Source organism: Natator depressus, chromosome 6, assembly GCF_965152275.1.
Source record: "Natator depressus isolate rNatDep1 chromosome 6, rNatDep2.hap1, whole genome shotgun sequence".
In the NCBI taxonomy this organism is placed as follows: Eukaryota; Metazoa; Chordata; order Testudines; family Cheloniidae; genus Natator; species Natator depressus.
The window spans coordinates 86,566,014-86,591,208 of NC_134239.1; the positions used below are offsets into that span (position 1 = coordinate 86,566,014).

General features: G+C 38.2%; 1 protein-coding gene across 2 annotated transcripts in view; it reads right to left on the minus strand.

Annotated features, from left to right (window-relative positions):
- Positions 1-530: 530 nt before the first annotated feature.
- Positions 531-25,195, minus strand: part of SLC25A21 (solute carrier family 25 member 21) — a 378,311-nt gene continuing 353,646 nt past the window's right edge. For both annotated transcript variants that reach the window (XM_074955881.1, XM_074955880.1), the window contains 6 exons: positions 22,512-22,571; positions 19,591-19,698; positions 14,479-14,643; positions 6,112-6,293; positions 5,218-5,270; positions 531-2,127 (listed from right to left, as the gene is read on the minus strand). In XM_074955881.1, the coding sequence (XP_074811982.1) occupies positions 2,066-2,127; positions 5,218-5,270; positions 6,112-6,293; positions 14,479-14,643; positions 19,591-19,698; positions 22,512-22,571 (630 nt within the window). In that variant the 3' untranslated portion in view covers positions 531-2,065. The remainder of the gene's footprint in view (positions 2,128-5,217; positions 5,271-6,111; positions 6,294-14,478; positions 14,644-19,590; positions 19,699-22,511; positions 22,572-25,195) is intronic.

Genomic DNA, 25,195 nt, shown 5'->3' on the forward strand with positions numbered 1-25,195 from the left:
TCAAATGAGGAATACTTGCCTAGGAATTGTAATAAAATTAAAAAAGGAACATATCTCATTTTGTTGGCTTTAGCTACTGAAGTAACAGCTTTGAGATGTCAGTGTGGTCAAATCCAGACAAAAGAGACATTTTCTGTGTACATGTCAGTACAAGAATGCTTGAAAATGCTGAGAATGCATTTCTAGTCTAACTTTTTTCCTTTTATAATGCATTTGTTAAAAAAAAAAAACATTGCAGACACCAGACTTCACACCTGAGTTGTCATTAAAGAAAATAATCTGGAAAGATATTCTTCTAGGATTGCTGAAGAGAAAGTTTTGCAATTATCTAGAAGGAAGAACATCTAATGTCAGCCAGTACAAATAATGTGTACGGTGATAACATAAATGTTTCCAGCCATTTAAAAATATATAGACAATAGTCAGCAAAACAGGATTAGATAAAGGTAATTGTTTATTGTGAAAGAAATACAGCCCTTCTAGTATTTAAGAAGACAGCACTTGAACATCAACAGAGAGGTGATACACTACGTGAAGTTAGACTTTGTCTTCAATAAGCATGACAGAAATGTAGTATATCCTATTTCAAATAGCAACTGAAAATAGAAAAAAGTAGGAAAATATATTTGAAATATGAGCTAATTTATACTGAATATCTGGGAAAGCAAACATATTTAATTTCATAACAAAATTCAGTATTTGTTTTTCAGAAAGGCTTATGGTTATCGAATTAAGACTGCATATGGGATATCAGTATAGGACACTGTTTCTTAATCCCAAGGGGGTCACGATAGGCAGTCAGGGTGGTCGTGAGGTGTTGAAACATTTATTACAATCTAAAGAAAAGAAAATCTTGATCCCCACTTCTCACCCACCTTTACCCTTCAAGGTCAAGTATTCTCTGTCAACTTATTGAAACATATACACACACACATATACACTGAAATGAATTATATAGGCTTACTGATATATTTTTTATTCTCACATTTACAGCAAATGAAAGGGTGTTCATGATCATTATTTCTCTTGTATCTTTTAATTTGATTTTTTTAAATCTGGAAATAAAAACACTTAGGGTGAAATGTTGGCCCCCACTGAAATCAATGGGAATTTTGCCTTGACTTCAGTGGGGGTAGGATCTCCCCTCTGAACATTGTTGTGAAATTTTCAGATGATTACTGTTGGGCAGGAGTCAATGGGACTACTCATGTGAATAACTGCTCACAGTGTGAGTTCACAATCTGGCCTTATACATCCAAAATGAATTAAATTACCTGTTTGTTTGTTTGTTTATTTATTGTCTACTTCACTGACTTCTTTGGTTGTTGTACAATTTTATGTGAGGACAGAATTTAGGTAAATTGAATTATGCTCATCATCTTTCTATGACCTGTTTGAAGTAAGGATAATATTCAATGTATAACTAAGACTATGCAGAATGTTTGACAGTAGGTATTATTTGAGGTATGGGGGCAATCCATCCATCCTTTTCCAAGCATCACTCCCATACCGTGTTAGAACTGCATGATTGGACCCAGGATTTACTTCAGATTTGCAAAGTATGGGCCAGGTCCTCAACTTTAAAGTCAATGGGGCCATGACAATTTATACCAGCGTAGGATTTGGCCCAACATGATTAATGCACTTCTCCCGCTGAGTTCACCTATCAAGAAACTTAACCTGACGTTTTAACAATCACTAGTTAAAAAATGGATGCATTTACTAAATGACGTAATTTACTGCCCATTACATTTGGTTTGTTCTTGAGAAATTAACTTGTTCCTGTGTTACCTTTATATTTTTTCTTGATCACTGGGGCCCTGATTCAGCAAAGCAAATAAGCACATCAGTGCTTAAAGCTAAGCCTGTGCCAATGTGCTCTGCTGGATCAAGGCCATAGGGCCCAATCTTCCAAACTGCCTTCAACTCTCATTCATATCAAAGAGAACTGTAGCATGAGTTCCTCTTATATTTTGCTTTACCTATGTCCTTTATATCATAACATGTGAAATTTATCAGGTATATAATTTCAAACAGTACATTGTTTTAGAAGCAGTACTTCTGATCACCAGTTCTCCTGAAGCCATGCATAAGCATATTCATAAACCAGAAGCATCACTGCACCACCTAGAAAAGAGGACATTATCTTAAGTATCAAATTAGATCCCTTCGATATTTTGCAGGACATATATAGTGTCATTTCTCCTGAACTGAAATTATAAATTGAAATATAATGAAACTGTATTAGCAAAAACTCTCTGGATTCTACCCAATCACCAGTTCTTAAACTATACAAAATTTACCTAACACTGGAACACAAAGTCAATGTGAAAAGCTTGTAAATTAAATCAAGAGCACCCTTACTTTTAAATGCAATTTTCTTACATATTTTTCATACTTTGTTCTAAAAATTTTCAGGAGATGTTTATTTTATTTTTTTAGCTATGGTACAGACAAAACTCTTGATCTGCAAAAAATATATATATATATATATATATACAGAGAGAGAGAGAGAGAGAGAGAGAGAAAGATTTGGACATGAAAAGAATTGAATGAAAAGACACAAATTCTTTACCAGAATTGTGAAAATCCTTGCAAGTAAGATTTGAAAAGGCTTATCAAATGTTTTGTTTGACATTTGGGTTGGATGGTTTAACAGGACCTATCGTTTGAAAATCATGATACTGGAATTGAATCTAGTCTTCCCATGATTCTATCTCATGAATCCACAGGCAAAATGTGGGGTTGATGGATTGATATTGGTAGAATCAAAAGTGTGACTAAGCCCCAGTGCTAATGCAATGAGGGAACTCTGATCGGAGAGAAACAAGCATGACATTCTAAGACTGGGCTATAATTATTATGCAAGTTAAATAAATAGACCTGACACAGTTTCTAACAAGGGGGATTTTCAGAAGGCCTTTGCGTAGCCTCTGAAGAGGCCTATACATTGGGGAAATTATGAAAGATAATTGAAAGATTCTACCCAATACAAGTAAATGTAGCACAACCTCGACTGTAATAACCGAGTAGGGCCCAAAGCTTTTCTTTTTTCCCTAATTTTGCCTGTTGGATCAGATAGCTTAATTAGAATGCAGCATTTCTGAAAAGCCAAATAAAAACATCTTCTACTGAACTGAGTTGACCTTTCTATTCCCATGGGATAGGCTCAGACAATCAGGGACATAGAAATGCCATGTGACTTGTCACATGTGACTTAGTCCAGCAAACCATGCTCAGACTTGAAATACACTACAAATAGCAGCCTAATAAAGTTCACAGATAGCCAGACCGGGGGGGGGGGGGGGGAGGAGGAGCAGGAGAATTGCAAAAAGGATTTCACAGACAGTTTGGCAAAGCCATACTCTTTTGCAGTCACAAAAAGAACAGGAGTACTTGTGGCACCTTAGAGACAAATTTATTAGAGCATAAGCTTTTGTGGGCTACAGCCCACTTCATCAGATGCATAGAATGGAACATATAGTAAGAAGATATATATATATATATATATACACACACATACAGAGAAGGTGGAAGTTGCCATACAAACTGTAAGAGGCTAATTAATTAAGATGAGCTATTATCAGCAGGGGAAAAAAACTTCTGTAGTGATAATAGCTCATCTTAATTAATTAGCCTCTCATAGTTTGTATGGCAACTTCCACCTTCTCTGTATGTGTACATATATCGTCTTACTATATGTTCCATTCTATGCATCTGATGAAGTGGGTTGTAGCCCTCTAATAAATTTGTTAGTCTCTAAGGTGCCACAAGTGCTCCTGTTCTTTTTGCGGATACAGACTAACACAGCTGCTACTCTGAAACCTGTCATGTGCAGACACAGTTTGAACTCACACCAGGGCTGATTTCAAGTACTTAGAGAGTGTGAGTTTTTCGTACAGCTCTCTTACGCAAACTATTTATGTTGTAGACAGATGGACTTACCTTTTCAGCCACAATTAAAATTGCTTTCTTATTTCATTCAGACAGCAAAACCTATATATTAGTCAATGGGATTATTCATGGGCTTAAAGTTAAGCACATGCTCAATTGCTTTGCTGGATCTGGGGCAGAGTGGTAGCACCTTCTGGAATCAAGTCCTTCATTATAAACTTAGCTATGCTGGCTGGAACAAGGAAAGCGGGGATCTTCCTCCTCCCTGCCCATTGTGGGGGCATTAGGCAGGAGAAGGCTGTGTGCTCCCTGGATTGTATCTGGATTCCCTGTGCCCCACCTTTCTATGAAACTGCACAAAGGCCAGGCACAGTCTAGCTCCTGGCTGGAGAAAATCATTTACAGGAACACGCAAGCATTTACAGGAAAATCTCATACTTTTTTTATAATGAAAAAAAGGAAACGTAGGCAGAACAGATACTGTTAACAGACACAGTTACCTATTGGCTTTTAAATCTGTGTAACCTTGCCTATTAAACCACCTACTCCAACTGGAAACACTTATTTACATGGGAATAAGATTCTGGTCTATTTGCGGTACCTGCACTCTCAGCCATGCGTGCCCGCTTGGAATGGCAAAACTCGAAAGGCCCCAGATCTGTTCAAACTTACACTCTGTTTGCCATCATCCCTTACAGGCACTGGAAGCAGAAAATAACTAGAGTACAGTGCACTTTGGCTCTGCCTCTACATGTCTCTGATTCACCCCCATGCTAGGCTGGTGTAGAGCCCTTATGCCCATACTGACCTGGCCAGGGAGGCTCCCTGCAGAAAGGGTGTTCTCAGGGAGCCACTTACGCCAACTTTATGGCACCTTTACACTACCAAAGAACATGAAGTAGCCTTAATGTAACAGAATCAGGCCCAAGGGGTGAGGGACTGACACTAACTGTTTCTATAAGCATATCCTTCAAAGGTCTTCAAAAGTGTGCCTGAAAAATATGTGGACACATCCATTCGCACATACAACCGAACCCCCTTATGCTTCATGATTTGTTCACTGATCAGGCATCTGCAGGCACCTAAGGTCATTGGGTGCACAGTATTCCAATTTAGACATGCAAATATGCTTTTTTGAGGGCAAATTTAGCACAACAAATCCAATTTTTTTTATAAAAATAAATAAATAATGTAAAGATTAAGGGCCAGATTTATGTACAGTATTTCATTTGTTTTATTGTTATTTATTGAGTCTTAAATTTAAATGGAAACAAGACACAGAAACAAATAAAGAAGAGACAAAAATAATGGAGGCAAAATTACCTGGGCCAAGCCTCATGATCTTGGGAACCAACCCTTTGTACAAAGCCAGGAACCTGTAGCAGAAAGAACAAAAGTTTCAAACAATATTATTTTTCTACAAACAGAATGGAATTTTATCTTATGTTTGCTAAAATGCTGGCATAGCACTTACATGCAATTATTTGGAATGACACATGTCCAGTACCAGACAGTATCTGGATTTTAACATTTTGCAGAGGTAGATCAGACAAAGAGAAAAAGTTAATCAATGTTCAGTACAAAAGCTATGCTGTGATCCCTCCAATCAGAATCATGACTTTAATCAGTGAGATTCTTTTTACTTTCAAGACAAGTCTGTTGACAACAGCTGCATTACATGGATAAAATGACTGCTATAATTGAATATCAAAGCCACAACTCATTGCTCACTTGAGAAATATTTAAAAAGTTGGAGAAACTTATTGCCAAAAGGTTCTGTCCTCCATTCACTCATTTCATCAATCATTCTCAATGTATAACTGTATTCAGAAATTGCAAGTAGAGATTTTAACTGTGAAATGTTCTGTTGTTCTACTGATATTTTGCATTTGCAAAGCGAAGAGTCAGTTTTATCGTTACCAAGCAAAAATGCTGTGCTTGAAATGTAGTAGGCATGTATTTGTGGGACATAAATGTCAACAACATAACAGTAGTTTTGCAAATATTAAAAAAGAAAAACCCTACAGCTGAAATAGGAAGAGGTTTCTTCTTACCTTTAAAATACATCTCTAAAATGTTACATTGCACTCTCTCAACACATAAGTGCAAGGTAGCTTCATGTTCCTCATCAAATCTGACATATTACAACGTAGCTTTATGGACCCATATGAACTAAAACAGAGGCCTGGACATTTTAGTAAAATAAGAATGTTTTACCCTTCTTCCTTATAGACTGTTGCCATAGTTTTAAAACAGGTTCTATACTTGATCTCGCCAGGCTCTGGCTGTGGCCCTTGAATCCTACTTTTTGCAACGTCAAAAGGGATATTAATCATTGAGGCTATTGTCCCTGAGACTAGCCCAATTCCAAATTTTCTCAAGAACTCCAAAGTTGGCTCCTAAAAAGAAAGAATGAATGAATGAAAAAGGAAACGGAAGCACCTAAATAGGTTAAACACTACAAAGTAATATGCATTTAATCAGAAAACTTGCACAACACGACACACTCATGTTATTCTAGCGGAACACATTAGGATTTCCTAGGCTGGAACTTGTTTTCTTGACAATCCTATTGGCTATGTTTTTACACATGGTCTAAATTGCTGAAGTACACATTTCCTCACACAGGATTTATAAACACAGTTCATAAAGAAAGACTGGTATGGCATATGGGGATGATTTGTATAATTGGGCTTCACAATGTACTTAGTATTACTGTATCAAAACAGGAGAAATCCAAGCACACTATTAACTAATTGGCCAGAATATTTTACAAATGACAGCAACTTCCACCATGAAGCCTACTAAAATGCTCATTTGTGTGTTGGACCCCCAAATGTTAAATTAAATAAAGGCTAATCTCAGTCTGCTGCCATTCCCCTCCAGGTTTTTTACATTTATTTTCACGTGTAGCTGATCCACTGTACTGAGAAGTGCTAGCTTCCTGTTATTAACAATCCAACTTGGTGCAACAGCAAAACAGCCTTCAACATTCTGTGCATTATAAACAGTAGTAACTCACTAAACTAATTGGCTGAAGAATTTACAACTCATTGTTTCTAAACCCTACTATTCTTTCATGGTAAAAGAGAGAAACAGATTATAAAGCAGACCTTAAAACATTTTGTTCTCTCTCTGTTTGAATCTAGATGATCCAATTGTGCTTTACTGGATTCCCTTACAAAATCTTTCTACCTTGGCATTCTCTGCGACATCAAAGTACTCAGTTTATTTGGGAGTCAAATTTTCTTTAACAAAGTCTAATCCCATTTCTGTGAACAGTGCTCATCACAGTGAACTCTGTCATAATGAATTTCCTAGGCTGTCCGTATAACTTTTTATGCCCCTGTTCTTCCATTCTGCACCAACAGAGCAAAAATCCTTTTATATCATACCATGCACTGCATTCACGCACCCTTCATGTTTTGCAAGAAGGCACTCAACACACAGCAAATCAATAGTAAAACAATATAGGATGATGCAATGTCATACATTCAGCTTAATATTAAAAATGTAATAATAATAAAATAATAATAACAACAACGTTTCTTTTAAAGGTGTTGTTTGAGCCATACACATTCCTGAGGAAAAGAATTCTAAAGAGGAGGTACATAGTGGCCTTACAGTTTGTTACTGAACATAGGAACAGTCAATAGGTTTTCCTTTGCAGATTTGCAGCTAGGAAAATTAGTTAAAACTTCATAATATAAATTGGACTTCCACGTGTTGTAAGTTTAAAGAGAGGCTTTTAAATCAACACGGTGCTTATATTTAGTTACAGAAAAAGTAACTCTATAATTTCACAATAGAGGGCGTTTACTTGGATAATCCCTTTTAAACTAAAAGTAAAACAGCTTTTGTTATAATTAAACATTACACAAAGTTCTCGCCAGAATGCTTAGCAGCAAATTATTGTCTAGACTATCTGTACAAATCCAAGCTGTGTGCATGCAATTACAATTAAGGCTGGGGGAACCCTGCAACATTTCAGGTTTTACAAAACTTCTAAAACCAACTGTAGCCAGGAGGCGACAAGTGGCACATTTGTATTCAGGGCTGTAAAACAGTCTGAAACCCCCTTTGGGGAGGAAAGCTCTTTGGGGCAGGTACTGTCATTCACTATATGTTTGCACGACACCTCGCACAGTGGATTGCTATTCTAGGTGCTACTGTAATACAAATGTTAAGCAATAATTATTATATATTAAATGTTGAACCTGGGGCCAACTGCATTTGTGCTGTGTCCTGGCAGGTCAGCTCTTTTTGAAATGTTGAGCGTTCTCATGTGTATTGGGGTGCTTTGAATTTCAGGGTTATATGCTTTGGGATTAATAGTATCACAGATGCCATGATGCACCAGAGTGTAAAAACAATGCAAATCTAATCAAAATATGAAACTTTTATTTCAGAATAAGAGAACTCCTTGACTGAGATGATCCAAACTATTGAGGGAGACATCTAATTCAAAATGCGACACTTCTGGATGTACTAATGGAATAACTGAAAAATCACATTAGACTATATTTGCCTGTCTTACCTCGAATACTAAATGTCACATGTATAATGGTGTTCAGAAACCAGTGTGGGAACCTGAACAACATGGGCATTCAGAGACTCTGATTCTGCATCAAGCTGACTACTTGTGGAGAAAGGTCCTACTCAGTGTGGATAAAGATGACAGAATCTGTGCCAAAGAGTCTTCAATCATAATCAAATCCTGTTTCTAGGCAAAGGACGTGGACCTTACTGTAACTGTGGGAAGTGTTATTTTGTTATTACCTGTCTAATTGCAGCCAATATTTTTAAAATTGTCACTGATTTTGTGATTCAATTTTAGGGTGTTCCTCTTGAGACCCCTCGCTGATTTTCTGAGGTGCTGAAGATAAACAGCTTAGAATAAATAATACTTTGCATTTACATAGTACCTTATATGCAAGGATGTCAACATGCTTTCCAAGCTTTAATTAATAATTTTTAACCCCTCTGGATTAAACTGTGGAAGAATGGTCTTCTGCTGTACAGAACTATGTACAATTATGACAATATACATGATGAATAAATAGTAAGAATAGATTAGTATTACAGCCTGGTGTTTTCAAAGGAGCCTAAAGGAATAATACACCAAACCCACTGATTTTCAATGGGATTCGGGCATCTAAGTCTCTTAGACTTCTTTGAAAATTCTAGTCATAATACTCAAGAGTTAAGTAAGACACAAAAGTGTTAAGTGATTTGAATTAAGTCATAAGAAATAAATACATAAACTAAATAAATTTGCCCCAGGTCACTGAGTGGGTCAGTGGAGAATCCAGGAATAGAACGTAGAGGCCTGATTCGCTCATTCTCTGCTCTATACATAGGACTACACTCCCTCTCTCTATATATTTACGACTTGGTGCTGTGACTCTACTAGGGACCAGGATAGGTCCATCAAATTAATTTTCACTCATGATCTGATCAGGATTTGAATCAAAGTTTCTAGAGCTGCAATATCAGTACACTGACCTTCCACCATCTAATCACTGTTGCCTGACTTTGAAGGGAACAGCTGTAGCAGCATGTCAAATTGAACCCACCATTTAAGGGAATTATTGGTATAAAAGAAGGAAGTTTTCTGATTTTTTAAAATACGAATGGAGGAGACCAAATTCTGCATTGGCATACACACAAACATTTCCATTGAGTTCAGAGGGATTGCAGAGGTATAAATCAGTGCAGAATTGCTAAAACAACTCTTCAAAGTTTTAAACATGTACTATATGTTCCAAAATTCAACCAAGAAATGAACCAATTAGGTTGGGAAACATTTGACCAACTCTGAAAAAAAGTTTTTCTTTAGTCTCTCAGATCCCTACCGTGCTCACCTTATAACATCCTAAATAATAGGGAGGTAGCGTAATTTAGTGGAAAGAGCATTGCACCTGGGCAAGTCTCTGAATCTTGGTTCCCTTCACACCCTTTGTCTGTCTTGTGTATTTACCCTGAAACCTCTTTGGGGTACAGGCTATATCTTACTGTGTGTTTAGTCAGATCCTCTAGGAACTAGTGGAATATAATAATAATAAGTGAAAGCATCACAGAAGAGACTTGGTAACACAAGGTCTCCTACAATGCTCACTATTGCACTTCTATTTGCAATGAATGCTCTTGCTACATTTGTGCCACTTCAGAACCCTCCTTTGAAAGTCTCATTGCTAAAGTTGCTCATTTAAATACTCTAAAATGACCGTAAAAATAACTAATTGTGTAAACAGATGCACAACAATCTTGGGGAATGAATGTACTGCAGATACAAAGCTGTTGTCACAATCCTCAGAGTAACATTTCCACTTGCTCCTGTGGCAAACAGCTGCAGCTTGCTGGCAATCCACTCAGAGTGATTTGTTTTTCAGCCTTGGGAGTTTCCCACAGTGCAAATTCCCAGTGAAATACACAACTCCTTTCTTTTTAATCCAGATTCGGTATGAATTCAGTTTATTATTTGTATTACTGTAGAGCCCTGGGAGCCCTAGTCATGGACCAAGGAGTCCATTGTGTTAGGTGCTGTACAAACACAGACCAAAAAATTGTCCCTGCCACAAAGTGCTTACAATCTAAGTATAAGATGAGACAAGAAATGGATACAGACAGACAGATGAGGTAGTACAAAGAAACAATACTGGTCAGCATGGGTAAGGCAGTGGCATCAATGCACCAGCAGCATGACCATTGTCAAGTTTTTTGTAGGAAGTAATGAAAAAGAAAAATAGAAGAAGGGAGCATAAAAAATATAAAAAGCAGGTGTGGGCAACCTCTTACCCTCACAGCCAACAAAACCCTCTTGGTGCACTGCTCCCTGAGCCCATCAAAATCAATCTCTCTGAGTCCCCTCCACTAGAAAAAATGCTCTGGTTTTTCCACCTCGTCACCCTACATCCTATGTCCCTGTCTGTGCCCTCTGTCTCCAATGTCCTTGTGCAGCTGGTCAGAAAACAGAGACCACATTTTTTAAAAGGGTCTGGTTTGTATCAAATTTTTAGTTTGTCAAAATTTCTCTCTCCTGTATGCCCAGCTGTGCTTTGTCTCCTTCTTCCCCCATATGGCTGTGGGCCTGATTCTTCTGCTTTGCCATCTCCTTGCCTGTAACTCTGTACTGAGACTTAGGAACTGGAGTAACTGAGGCAGAAGCACTCACTAGCCAGACTCTCTTCCCTTTCAATATAGCATCTCCTGGTGGGGGGAAGACATGTTTGCAGACTTAAAGCAACCCAGGCTGCAGCTATCACAGCTCGCAGGACAAACAGGCTAGGATGGTCCTGGACAAATGAGATGGTGGGTGACTACGTTTCAGGTACAACATTGTCTTAGTCCTGCTAATTCACATCACATGTGGGAATTTCAGGGTGGACTGTAGCTCTGAGAAATACCATTCCTTCCCAGTCTCCTCCAACGTGCCTCATAATCATCCTCTGCCTCAGATTTTTTACAGCACTTTGCACCAACAAGAATTTCCCCCCCGCATTGGGCTTCTCTGTTTCTTAAAATGTCCTGGGTAGAGTACAACTAAAAGAAAATTCTTCTGCTCTCATATTCTTGCATGACTTTTATTGTTTTTCAAATTTAGCACTCAGGTTTTGCTGCCTCTTCTTTGCGGGCTGAAACTGAAGCTCAACCTGAGCAAGACAGAGCTGATACTGGTGGGCAGAGGAAAGCATTCTGCAGAATGTGTGGCTCTGTTGATGGACGATACACACCCACAAATGATCAGTCCAGTCAACTGACTAGGAATATTCTTGGATTCCTTGCTGGCACTGAGCTTTCACATAGCAGCATTCACAAGAATTGCTTACTATCTTCTTCTCTTGGCTAGGAGACTCCGTCCCATCCTGGAGGACAAAGACATGGCCTCTGTCATTCATCCCTTTGTCACCTCCCACTGGATTACAGCAAAGCAATATATCTGCTCATAAAACCTTCAGCATTTAGAAAACGCCAACTAATATAGAATGCTGCAGAGTGTCTCCTCAGCAACACAGGCTACTGTGAGTACATCAGACCTGTCCTCTGCTCTCTATACTGGCTGTCCACGGAATCTTGAATCAAATTCAAGGTCTCAGTCCTTATCTTCAAAGTGCTCCATGGTCTGGGGAATCTAAAAGATCTGGGATGAAGACCGTGGTCAACAACTATGCTTCTCAGGCACAATGGAACTCCGAACAATAACAGTAAAGTTTGTCTGTGTAGAAGAAAGAACTTTCACAGTCCGAGACTGTGGAATGAACTCCCTCAAAACTAAGGGTCAGCACAAACTTCACCACTTTCTGCTTCAAGTACAAGGCACATTTGTTTGACCTTGCCTTCTCTAATATAAACACTTTGCGACAGGTATAGATATATTACAAAGAACCTCCGCCACACTATCAAAACAAGACACTCTCCTGAACACACTTCTCCCTCTGGGAAGCCAATGAGAGAAAAAAATGCCACGTGACAGATGTGTAATCACATTGCTTAATGCACTATTGGAAGGTGCTCAGATACCACACTGACGAGCACACTATAAGAACCTATGTAGAATAGAATAGATAGGGGAGCCCTTTCTGTGACATAGCAACTGACTCATCAGCTCCCATATCTGGGCGCAAAAGCCCCTTTAACAGGTGACACAGCATACACCTGCAGCAGCTGGATAGATCAATTTGTGCCCAGAAATGAATTTTTTTGGTGGCCACTTTTTAGGACTTATTATGAGAGTCTTAGGAATGCAGTGTTAAGATGGGTGACTGCCACTTAGAGGTAGTAGTGAGCAAATATTTTACTTGTTATTCTGAAATTAACATTTACCAACAGATCTAACTATGATAAATATAGCAAAGGAACATCTATTGGAAGTCTATGAAATGTGTAGCATAAACAAACTGCTATAAAATCAAGAAATTTCAAGGTGAAATAAATTACAGACCAATTCAATTGCTAGTGCAGATGTATAGAAGCTAATACTCTATGGTGAATAGAACAAGTCTGATTTATTCTGTTTTTAGTAAACAGAGCAGGAGGTTGATTGTAAATGGCGTGTTTAACAAAATAGACTGAACATATGAAAAACTATTCACTTTGAAGACTTACAACCCACACATGTCATTTATATCATTCAGGCACTCAACACAAAAGATTTATTGTTTTTGGCAAAATAAGCTGCAAACATCCTTAATTGGGATGCAAATTTAATGCATAGCTTAACACTGTTGACAGCTAAAAGGCTTATATGGAGATTTCGATACATTTTTCCACTTACGTTACAGATGGTAAGCAGCAGATATATAGTAAAGAGCCAGAGCTATTTAAAAAGTGTACCATTTTTATTTCACAGTTTTTATATGCTTGTCAGCATTACAAGACTTACTTTGAGTTTTTCTTCTTGGGAAGCATATGAAATGAAAAAATTGGTTTTCACGATGAAATACTTGAGAATAATTGAAAAGCTGAAACAGTCTAATCTTTTCAGCTCCAACTGAGAAACAGCTTATTTTATCAAGCCCGTCAGATATTTGATAATTGTTGGCATCTATATTGCTTTCCCACTGATGAAAAAGGATTAGATTACAAATTACAAAGAATTATTGATTTTTTCTGTTCTCCAAATGCTGGAGTTCTGTGTTCACGACTATGTGAGACATAACGCTTGCATATTAGACGCACAGCTGGAATTTTAGGCCTGATCCAACTTCCACTGAAATCAGTGGAAAGATTCTCATTGACTTCAGTGAGATTTGGGTCAGACCTATTGTGGTCAGGCCCTGTGCAAACTTCTCTACACAATTGTAGTTAATGCAACCTAATCCTGTAACTGGCTACACCCTTGAAGACGTCTGTCTTCTGATTGTGGTGTATTTGTACACTGAGGACAAGTAGGTGGATTCTGGCCAGCAGACTCACTTCCCTTAGATTTAAAATCATACATAAAATATATGTCTCCAGATCTGAGTAATTCATTGCATCATACAAAATCTATACAAACTCTAACTGTCCTCTCCCTCATAATGCAATAACAGCTTTTTATGACATTTTATTTTACTCTAAAAAGTTAGTAAATGGTTGTTATGCCAAACCCTATCACTATCCCTTGACTAGCAGGCAGGAACTCTTCATTATTTCCTAGAAGACACGCCTGACCCTCCATGTCCTTAACAGAATCTGACTTTTCATATTTTGAAATTTACGATACTCTAAAAATATGTAAACTGGTGAAAGGTATTCAAACTAAGGAGCCCAATGTAAATATAAATGTAATTTACTCCCATTTCTTAGCATCTTTATGCTGCCAGAAAGGTGCAAAATGGCCTTCATGTAAATGAGAATTTGGCCATTCATATTTTAAAGAATTCCTTGTAACTCACTTTGCTTAAAAAGTGAGAATTGCAAATTCTTGTTTTGCTACAGAAAATAATCTTTCTAATAAAACTTTGTAGGACTTCCAAAAATAGACAAAATGAAGCAAAATGTCTCTCTGAAAAGACCACAGCTTTGCAAGGAAAGGTAGAATGTCAATTAAATTGCCCTGTTTATGACTATCTTTTTGTCTTTCATACAGTACAAAACACTTACCTCATTGACTGGAATAATGTTTTTGACGTTGAAGTAGAATCCAAAGTAAACCATATTAAAAACTCCATGGCGGCCCAATGTTGCAGTGAGGCCTTTGTTGAGTCCACGGAATCCTAAGCCATCAGTTGTAATAATTCGCCGTGCTTGGAAAAAGGTTGATGGTTGCTGCACATGTAAAACAAAAGAAAGAAGAAATCATTTTTACTAACAATAAGTGTAGTAAACTATCCACAGAGCCTCATTTCAAACCAGACCACTATCAATGTGTTACCAACTCTTGTGATTTTATCATGAGTCTCAAAATATTTGGTGCATTTTCTTAAAGCCCCAGCCCCTGGAATCTTGAGGTTATGTGAGAATCACAACTTTCATTGAAAAAAAAAAAGTTTCTAACCCTCATGATTGCAGAGAAAAGCTTGAAACCATGATCCAAATGTGTCCTAAGGGCTCAGAAACCAGGAGGTGAAGGAAAAGACCCCAAAATTCTTATGTTCTGAAATCTCATGATCTTTATACCAATCTCATGAATTTTTGTTGTCCAACTCATAATTTTTGAATGCGTGGAGTTGGCAATACTGTTATCAGCAGAGACGCTGTGTTGCTAAGGTTGCAGTAGATGAAAAGCCACATACAAAGTGTATTTGAATATGCCTCAGTATGGATTTAAGAGCCTAACTTTAGGCAAATAATTTTGAAAATCTTGGTCTATATTTATTGTAAGTATATTGAAATTAGAGTTTGCGATCTAGTCAAAATGGTTCTCCATTTTCCTGCTTACGTGTCCTAATGGAAATCATGGTTTGCCTCGCTAATGAAATATTTTACTTTAATGGGAGCTGTTGGATTTTGAAAATCAGGCCACTTATTTAAATTCCCTAACCTGGATTTAGGAATCTCATTTAAGATATCCTGTTCTGAAAATCCTGGCCTCAAGGGATAGAAACCCTCTTAGTTCAGGGCATAAGACAACCACTAACTAATGGACGCTAGGAAGAAATTTCCTCTATGGGCAGGTTATTACCTAAGTATCCATTACAAAGATTCTAGCACCTTCCTTTGAGGTATGTGGTATTGGCTGCTGTTTGACAGGCCATCAGAATAGATGCATATTTGATACCACATGGCAAGTCCGTGTGTTCCCAAATGTATTGTACTAGATTTGGTACAGTGAATTACTTTCACAGGTTAACATTAACATTTTAGCTCTTTGCTTTAAGTCACAAGTATTAAAAAGGTCATTTAAAAAGCCTGTTTGCTGACTTGTCCTTGGTTTTCACTAAAACATAATGCCACTTTTGTATAACCAAATATTTAATTAGAAAGGCAAAACATTACTTCCACTAGGATGCTTAAACAGGAAAATGTAGAACAATTTTGACTAGAACTCTGTAAACACTGCTGATGTCAATATACTTATTTGTTTAATGGGCTTCCATTTTAAAATATCACCCTGGCAGATCAACATCATCAGCCAAATGATCCCAATTATATCCAACACAACAGGTTACTGCTTATTTAGGTTACAGCCAAGTTTTCTTTTCTTTTACTATTTAGGTTCATTTGTCCTTTGCATATTTAGTAACTAGTATTGACCCACTGATGCTCTGCTATCCATCTCTCTGTAGAAATAAAAAACAAACCAACCCTATTTTATCATAATGATTTACTTTTGTAGCTACACACAAAGATATCAAAGCTCTTTACTATAGATGAGCATCTATACACTGAATGCAAATATTCAAACTGGAATTTGATCAGGACACTAGGATTAATGTCTTTGCTCTTGGAAAAATTAAGACTGGATCTTTAAAGATAACCAGCAGTCATGAACTCAGTTTCAAGTCTCTGCTAAAGAAGGCAACTTCAACAATACAGTGCCCACTGGCATTAAGCTGGATTATTGATTTACTAATGACTCAGAGGGGAAGGGATGCCAGCTGCTGAACACCCGATGCCAGTTTTGGCAGCAGCAGATTTTCGTTGGCAAAGCACAGCTCTGACCTTGGTTAGCTTTTGAAACCTGAAAAGATCCAATGTGTACAGCTGCTAGCATTTGGCCATTAATAAATACCCACTGCAGTGTTTCTATTAGGGGAATTCCATGATGTCAGAGTGCTGGTGTGTCAAATCTGGGGGTCTTCCTCTTTAAACCAACAGACCCCAGAAAGATGCTCAGATATCACAGAACAATCCAATGGTCAGCACACTATTTGTGTGCAGTCTCCCTTGTTCCTTGAAACAGGCTGTATTTCTTATTTAAAGGTAACAGCCAACATAATATGTAAATTGCATTAAGTTTCATCACATGGCATGAACTACACAATGGGATAAGTGCAGACACTGCTTAATCCTTTTAGAAAAACGCTGCATTGTTACAGAGTGAAGACACATCGTATAGTAGGTAGTAACAAGAATATGCTACTCATGAGGAAATAGGTCTGGGTTTTGGTAAGTTAAGAATTTTTAAAAGAAAAAATATAATGTCTTCTATTTCTGACATCTCTTTTAGCATATTCAAACAGGAATGGGACAGATCCTCAACTGGTGGAAGTCAACACAGCTCTATTGAAGTCATAGAATCATAGAATAATGGAACTGGAAGGGACCTCGAGAGGCAGGACTAAGTATTATCTAGACCAACGGTGTCCAATAGAAATTCGATGCTAGCCACACTGCTAGCCATACTTGTGGTTTTGAATTTTTCTTATTAGCCACATTATAAAAAAGCCACATTAAGCCACATTATAAAAAAGCCACATGCATTAGCCACAATTCAATAGCCTACTAGCCACATGTGGCTAGTGGTGAACGCATTGGACACCGCTGATCTAGACCATCCCTGACAGGTGTTTGTCCAGCCTGCTCTTAAAAATCCTCAATGATGGAGATTCCACAACCTCCCTAGGCAATTTATTCCAGTGCTTAACCACCCTGACAGGAAGTTTTTCCTAATGTCCAACCTAAACCGCCCTTGCTGCAGTTTAAGCCCATTGCTTCTTGTCCTAACCTCAGAAGTTAAGAACAACAATTTTTCTCCCTCCTCCTTGTAACAACCTTTTATGTTCTTGAAAACTGTTATCATGTCCCCGCTCAGTCTTCTCTTCTCCAGACTAAGCAAACCCAATTTTTTCCATCTTTTCTCATAGGTCATGTTTTCTAGACCTTTAATAATTTCTGTTGCTCTTCTCTGGACTTTCTCCAATTTGTCCAAATCTTTCCTGAAATGTGGCACCCAGAACTGGACACAATACTCCAGCTGAGGCCTAATCGGCGCAGAGTAGAGCGGAAGAATTACTTCTCATGTCTTGCTTACAATACTCCTGCTAATACATCCCAGAATGATGTTTGCTTTTTTTTTCAACAGTGCTACACTGTTGACTCATATTTACCTTGTGATCCACTATGACCCCCAGATCCCTTTCCTCAGTATTCCTTTTTAGGAAGTCATTTCCCATTTTGTATGTGCGCAACTGATTGTTCCTTCCTAAGTGGAGTACTTTGTGTTTGTTCTTTTTGAATTTCATCCTATTTACTTCAGACCATTTCTCCAGTTTGTCCAGATCACTTTGAATTGTAATCCTATCCTCCAAAGCACTTGCAACCCCTCCCAGCTTGGTATTGTCTGCAAACTTTATAAGTTACTCTCTATGCCATTTTCGAAATCATTGATGAAGATATTGAATAGAACTGGACCTAGAACCGATCCCTGCAGGACCCCACTCGTTATGCCCTTCCAGCATGACTGTGAACCACTGATAACTACTCTCCGGGAACGATTTTCCACCCAGTTATGCACCCACCTTATAGTAGCTTCATCTAGGTTGTATAGTGAATAGAGTTCAGCCAATTTACACCAGTGGAATATCTGGCATTATATTTTTAGATACATAAAATGTTAGTAAAATTTACAAAGCACCTAAGTGACTCAGTCCCATTTACTTTTTTTTTCAAGAGGACAAATAAAAACTTATTTGATTTTCAAAGGGAATTAGGTCCCTAGGTGCTTATTTAGGTGCTTTTGAAAATTTTTCATGAATGACTACGACATAACCATAGTACTTCAATTAGGGCATTGTTAGCATTTTCATTAAGCATCAGTGTATTTTGATTCCTTTTTTTAAGCTCAAAGAGCTTTGATTTCAAAAATTGAAGCTTTGATTTTCTAGAACAATTACTATGAGGAATATCACTGATTTTTTTATTTTATTTTTTTGAAGATCAGAGGAGAAAAACGTAGAGGATATAGGTTTAATTTGGGGGGGGGGATAATTAATTATAACTCACTGCAAAGAAAAGCAGTGAGGTGGATTAAAAACCCTGTGAGGGAGACTAAAGTCTCTGGAATTTATGTGCGGAGAGGATGTTGTGTTCCCATTTAGTGCTGCTGGAACTAGTTTGCTCACAATATGGTATTAATACATTTATACTCAAAAGGAAAAGTTTGTATCGAGGCAGGCCAATTGTATCTGCAGAGGTATAGAGAAGGTCTGATTATTTGTTCATGGAACTGACAGATTGTAATACTGGTTCACGATTTTTTCATCTTACAGAGCATGTCATACGAGAGAACAAGAGAGAGAGAGAAAGATCTTTTCATTAATCACCTTTCCAGCTCCCCAATTGCTTTACTTTCCATACAGTATTCTCTGTGGCCCTATTGACCATGGAGGAAGGAGGGTCCATGGGTTAGAGTGTTAACCTAGGCTACAAAAGACATAGGTTCAAGTCCCTGCTCTGTGTACTTTCTGTGTAACCTTAAGCAAGTCACTTAACCTCTTTCTATGCCCCAGTTCCCCATCTGTAATATGGTGATAACAGTATTTTCGTATCTCACATGGGTGTTGTAAGAGCATCACAAAGAGGAGTAAAACATCTGGCTCCTAATGTGCAACTAGGTACTTTCCCTATATTTATTATTTTGTCAGCAAAGTTTCCTATTCCACCTTTGTTAAAATAGCATTGCTTAGAGGGAATAGCATTATTTCATCCAAACAGCCTCAGAGAAAGTTTTGTACAATGAGAATAGAGATTCTGATTAAATATTAAAATTAACTTTAAAGTATTTTTTATATTTAACAAAGTATTGAAAAAAGAATGGAACAGTTACCATACCTCTGTGAAAGCATTCCGATTTGCCTGTAAGCTAACCTTTACTACTTCAAATGGGTTAACCACAACTGCTTCTGTTAATCCAGATCCCAGACCAGCAACTGCAAACGTCTAGGGAAATTAAATCAATCAATACTTAAAAATCAAGTTTTCATGAGCACTGTGGTAAAATGTCCCATACATCACACGATGAAGCTGAATGATATGATGAAAATGGAGAGACCTTCACTAATGCAGCAGTATACCATTACTAAACAGCTTTAGCCCTTGATTAGATGTTGACAGTTCATGAAGAAGAAATTATAAAAACCAAAACCACATTCCAAAAATTCAAAATAAAACGTCAAAGTCCTATCAACAATGAATTCTCTCTAGCTGGAAGGAAAGCTGCGTTACTGATTTAAGATGCATACATGGAAAAATAATGTTCCCATGTTATATTTGGGTGGAGTTTGAATGCAATAAATAATAATTTTGGTTTTTTAAAATATAGATGTAGCTATTTAATACTTAAAAAAACTTCTGTGTATTCAGCATTAAATCAAATGCACTTAAAATATAGTAAAAGTAATGAATATTCCAGGCTAAATTGTGAAGCACTTACTCAAGCAAAATGCCCACTTAGAAGGAAAATTCTCCATAGCTAAATTTCAACCCTGAGATGACTTAAGTGGTACTTAAGTGGTGCAGAGGGCTGGTGCTGGCCCCCTTCACTGGGGTGAATTCACCCCATCTGCTCAAAAAATCAATGGCACAGTATGGCCCTGAGTAAGGCCTGTGCTTTGCACTCAGGTAGAATACGCCACATTTAGAAAGATAAAAAATGGTTTACTTTGTTCATAATAGATAAACAACAGCTAAGTATCAGAGCAGTTAAGAAAATTCAAAATAATTAATCTTGGGCTGTTTGTTTCTTTGTTTTAGTCTCCAGTGCCAGCCACTTATAAGAACCCTCCCGCTCCTCTACCACCTTAAACCCACAGCATAGCATATGGAGTAAACTGGCTGAAATAGGAAAAGAACCATGGTGGGAGGAAAGCAATAGTCAGGAAAACATTCCATTCAGCTCACAGGGGGCCAGACGGTGACTGACTCTGAGTGTTCAAGAAGGGAGAGGGTGGCAGGAGCCTTTAACCCTTTGTTCACTTATACAGGGGCAGTCTCAGTCCCAGTCATTCTGCACCCGGAACACTGGCCATGCTGCCAGTAGGGCTATATTTCCCTCATGGGATGGGAGCATGGCCGCACCCCTTCATTAGCAGTTGTCGGTCTGAAGCCAAGGGGAAGAGGGTGGGAACACTTGTTTCTCCTTTTCAGTGGGACATGAACTCTGCCAGAAGACCTGGAGGTATTCCACTTGCCTCAGCCTGGAGGTATATAGAAAACCTCTAGGATTCCTCTTCTCCCCCCCGCCCCCAATGGCTATGGCATTTAATACACAAGAGAGCCCTAAGTGTAACTGAAAACGATAGCAATGTAATGAAAGCAGCATTATTCATTAAAAAAATTATTGGGATGTTTGTTGCCCAGTACAGCTGCTATACGAATCAAAGCTGCTCTTTGTTAAGAACGTATGCTGTTATGTTTACTAGTTTTCACCATGCTGTTCTTGGAAAAGGGTGGCAATACACCAAAAATCCTGAAACCTGCTCTTTCCACTTGCCAGGGTTGCAAATGACAGCTTCTCCATTGTACATTAAGAAAGAGGGAGTTTGCTGACAACATGAGGGGACTGTAAACAACCATGGCACCAATGGAGTACTTAGGAGGAGGAAATTTCATGTGAAGAATTTACCTTCCTGCATGAGAAGGGCAAGAGCATGTTGTTTCACACAGACAGTACCTGGGGTAATGATAAACTAAAGGTTTCCTCTCTATTTTTACACCCTTTAGCAGGCACAGTATAGTCTAATATAGGGCACTTATTCTTACAAGACAAGTGACCATATATTTTCTTTGTCTATCACAAACTTCCATCCCAGGAACCAAAACTGTAAAAAGAATTCTAATCCCAAACTCACCTGACCACAAAATCTATAATCCAGATGTTCAGGATTTTATTATTTATTACATACCCTTTTCCAAGTAGTTCACATTTTTTTAGTCTTGCTTAAAACTCAGATACATGGATTATTATAAACAGAATACAGGTGTCTCTACAAAGTGTGAGGTGTTTTATGCATGCCAAAATCTTTTTAAAAGGGAGTAGACAGGAGGCAAGAGATTAAAAGTAGAAACATCGAAATTAAATCTGGTTGAAATTTTTCAGACAAAAATTTTCAATTAAAAATAGCCTTTTAAAAAAAACCATGAAAATTGTTGACATTCTTCATTTTCCCCAGAAAACAGCATCGTGCCCCTTTTTCACATTTGTTATTGAAAATATTATAGAAAATGATATAAAAATGGTTGTTGACGTTTTTTGTTCACCAAAAAAAGTTGCTGAAAAGGTTAGCAAGATCTTCATTTAATGAAAAGCTGGGTTTTGATAATCAAAAAATGTCAATAACCATTTCAATCACATTTTCAATGGTGTCTTTGATAAATATATTTCCAAAAATATCGAAAAATAAACAATGTTTTGACCACTTCAAAATGAAAACTTTGAAACTTAGAAATTTTTTTACAAAATGAGTTTTTCCATTTTTTGACCAGCTGCAACTGAAATGTATTTACTATGGTAACTTATTGATTTTTCCAAGATATCACACATTATACGTTAGCTTTTGGACTCTTCCCATGTTTTCCAAGGCAACACCTTCATTTCTGCTATCTGCAGCTCAGATACGTGGCATGTTTTTTCTGTTGTATTTCACACGGGCATCACGCTAAGTATCTTGGTCCTTTTACTTTTGGGGAAGTGTAGAGGGACATCCAATATTTCCTTAAATGAACGAAAACCCTAATTATGTATTCACACTTACCAATCCTGGTGATAGTGAAGCATGTCCTAGTAATTTCTTGTATTGTTCAAAGGTGAAAAACTATAAATTAAATACAGTTACATTTAAAACTCAGCAATGTTGAGAAGATTTTATTACAAGTTATTTATTTGATTTAGAAAAAAGAGACAATGAAGGCCTGATTCTCCACTGTCTCATACCCTCTGTAGGTACAAGTGTAAATGACTACATAAGCTACAAGGTAGTGGAGAATCAGGCCCTTCAGATGATTTCATGAGTAAATAAGGCATAAAGTTAACACAAATGGAATTAAAGACAATGAGCTATTGTACACAAGAGAAGATTTGCAATACATAGTTCTTGCTTTCAATTTACTAACCTTTGCTCTAATGGCTCATTTTCAGATGTTTTTATGTAAGTTACAGAATAGCTAATGTAATCTTTTTTGTAATAAATTAACTATACTATTTCCATTTTTGTCTGATATTAGTACACTTCTCATCAGAGAGATGCAAACTGATAGAATTGCAGAATGGAAGTTTGTGTATCTTTCTGTAGTCTTCCACCATGAAATGACAGGTTTCAGAGTAACAGCCGTGTTAGTCTGTATTCGCAAAAAGAAAAGGAGTACTTGTGGCACCTTAGAGACTAACCAATTTATTTGAGCATGAGCTTTTGTGAGCTACAGCTCACTTCATGCTCAAATAAATTGGTTAGTCTCTAAGGTGCCACAAGTACTCCTTTTCTTTTCACCATGAAATGATATTTCTCTTCCAATTTCTTCCCTCCTTTAAAAATAAGTCTCACACAGAACTGTCTAATTTTGCTTAAGGGACTCGTCCTCAGAAGTGCTGGGCATATACAACTCCTCTGAGGATTAGTTTCACAATCAGTGCCTTTTGTATTGTAACTTGAGGGGAGAGATGGGAAATTGGGAAAGCAGGATTGGTCCTGCTTTGAGCAGGGGGTTGGACTAGATGACCTCCTGAGGTCCCTTCCAACCCTGATATTCTATGATTCTAATTTAGTTTTTCCTGCACCTCATTGTAACGAGCCAGCCAGGATTGAATGATACCCATTGTCACCTAAAACTTTCCTTGGATGTTTCAGCACATCAATTGTCCAGTGTTGCCAGATTCAAAGACAGAACAACTGGAGGGCCTTGTTCTTGAAAGAAGAATACACAGGGTGAAACCCTGACCCCACTGAAGTCATTGACAAAGTTCCTACTGACTTTAATGAAGACAAGATTTCAGCCACAGTTCCCAACTTCTTGGGTGTAAATTCAGAAAGTTCTAAATCATCTAAATTTGCAAATGTACTGCTGAAATAATGTTTCATAGAATCATAGAAGATTAGGGTTGGAAGAGACTGCAGGAGGTCATCTAGTCCAACCCCCTGCTCAAAGCAGGACCAACCCCAACTAAATTATCCCAGCCAGGGCTTTGTCAAGCTGGGCCTTAAAAACCTCTAAAGATGGAGATTCCACCACCTCCCTAGGTAACCCATTCCAGTGCTTCACGACTCTCCTAGTGAAACAGTTTTTCCTAACAGCCAACCTAGACCTCCCCCACTGCAACTTTAGACCATTGCTCCTTGTTCTGTCATCTGCCACCACTGAGAACAGCCTATCTCCATCCTCTTTGGAACCTCCCTTCAGGTAGTTGAAGGCAGCTATCAAATCCCCCCTTTACTCTTCTCTTCTGCAGACTAAATAAGCCCAGTTCCCTTAGCCTCTTCTCATAAGTCATCCTTTCTGTAGTGGGGGCCCAAAACTGGACACACTATTCCAGATGTGGCCTCACCAGTGCCGAATAGAGGGGAATAATCACTTCCCTTGACCTGCTGGCAATGCTCCTACTAATGCAGCCCAATATGCCGTTAGCCTTCTTGGCAACAAGGGCACACTCTTGACTCATATCGAGCTTCTCGTCCACTGTAATCCCCAGGTACTTTTCTGCAGAATTGCTGCTTAGCCAGTTGGTCCGCAGCCTGTAGCAGTGCATGGGATTCTTCCGTCCTAAGTGCAGGACTCTGCATTTGTCCTTGTTGAACCTCATCAGATTTCTTTTAACCCAATCCTCCAATTTGTCTAGGTCACTCTGGACCCTATCCCTACCCTCCAGTGTATCTAACTCTCCCCCCAGCTTAGTGTCATCTGTAAACTTGCTGAGGGTGCAATCCATCCCATCATCCAGATCATTAATGAAGATGTTGAACAAAATCGGCCCCACGGCAGACCCCTGGAGCACTCCACTTCATGCCGGCTGCCAACTAGACATCGAGTCATTGATCACTACCCATTGAGCCCGACAATCTACCCACCTTTCTATCCACCTTATAGTCCATTCATCCAATCCATACTTTTTTAACTTGCTGGCAAGAATACTGTGGGAGACCATATCGAAAGCTTTGCTAAAGTCAAGATATATCACATCCACTGCTTTCTCCAGATCCACAGATCCAGTTATCTCATCATAGAAGGCAATCAGGTTGGTCAGGCATGACTTGCCCTTGGTGAATCCATGTTGACTGATCACCTTCCTCTCCTCCACGTGCTTCAAAATGGATTCCTTGAGGACCTGCTCCATGATTTTTCCAGGGATTGAGGTGAGGCTGACCAATCTGTGGTTCCCCGGATTCTCCTTCTTCCCTTTTTAAAAGATGGGCACTATATTTGCGTTTTTCCAAACGTCTGGGATGTT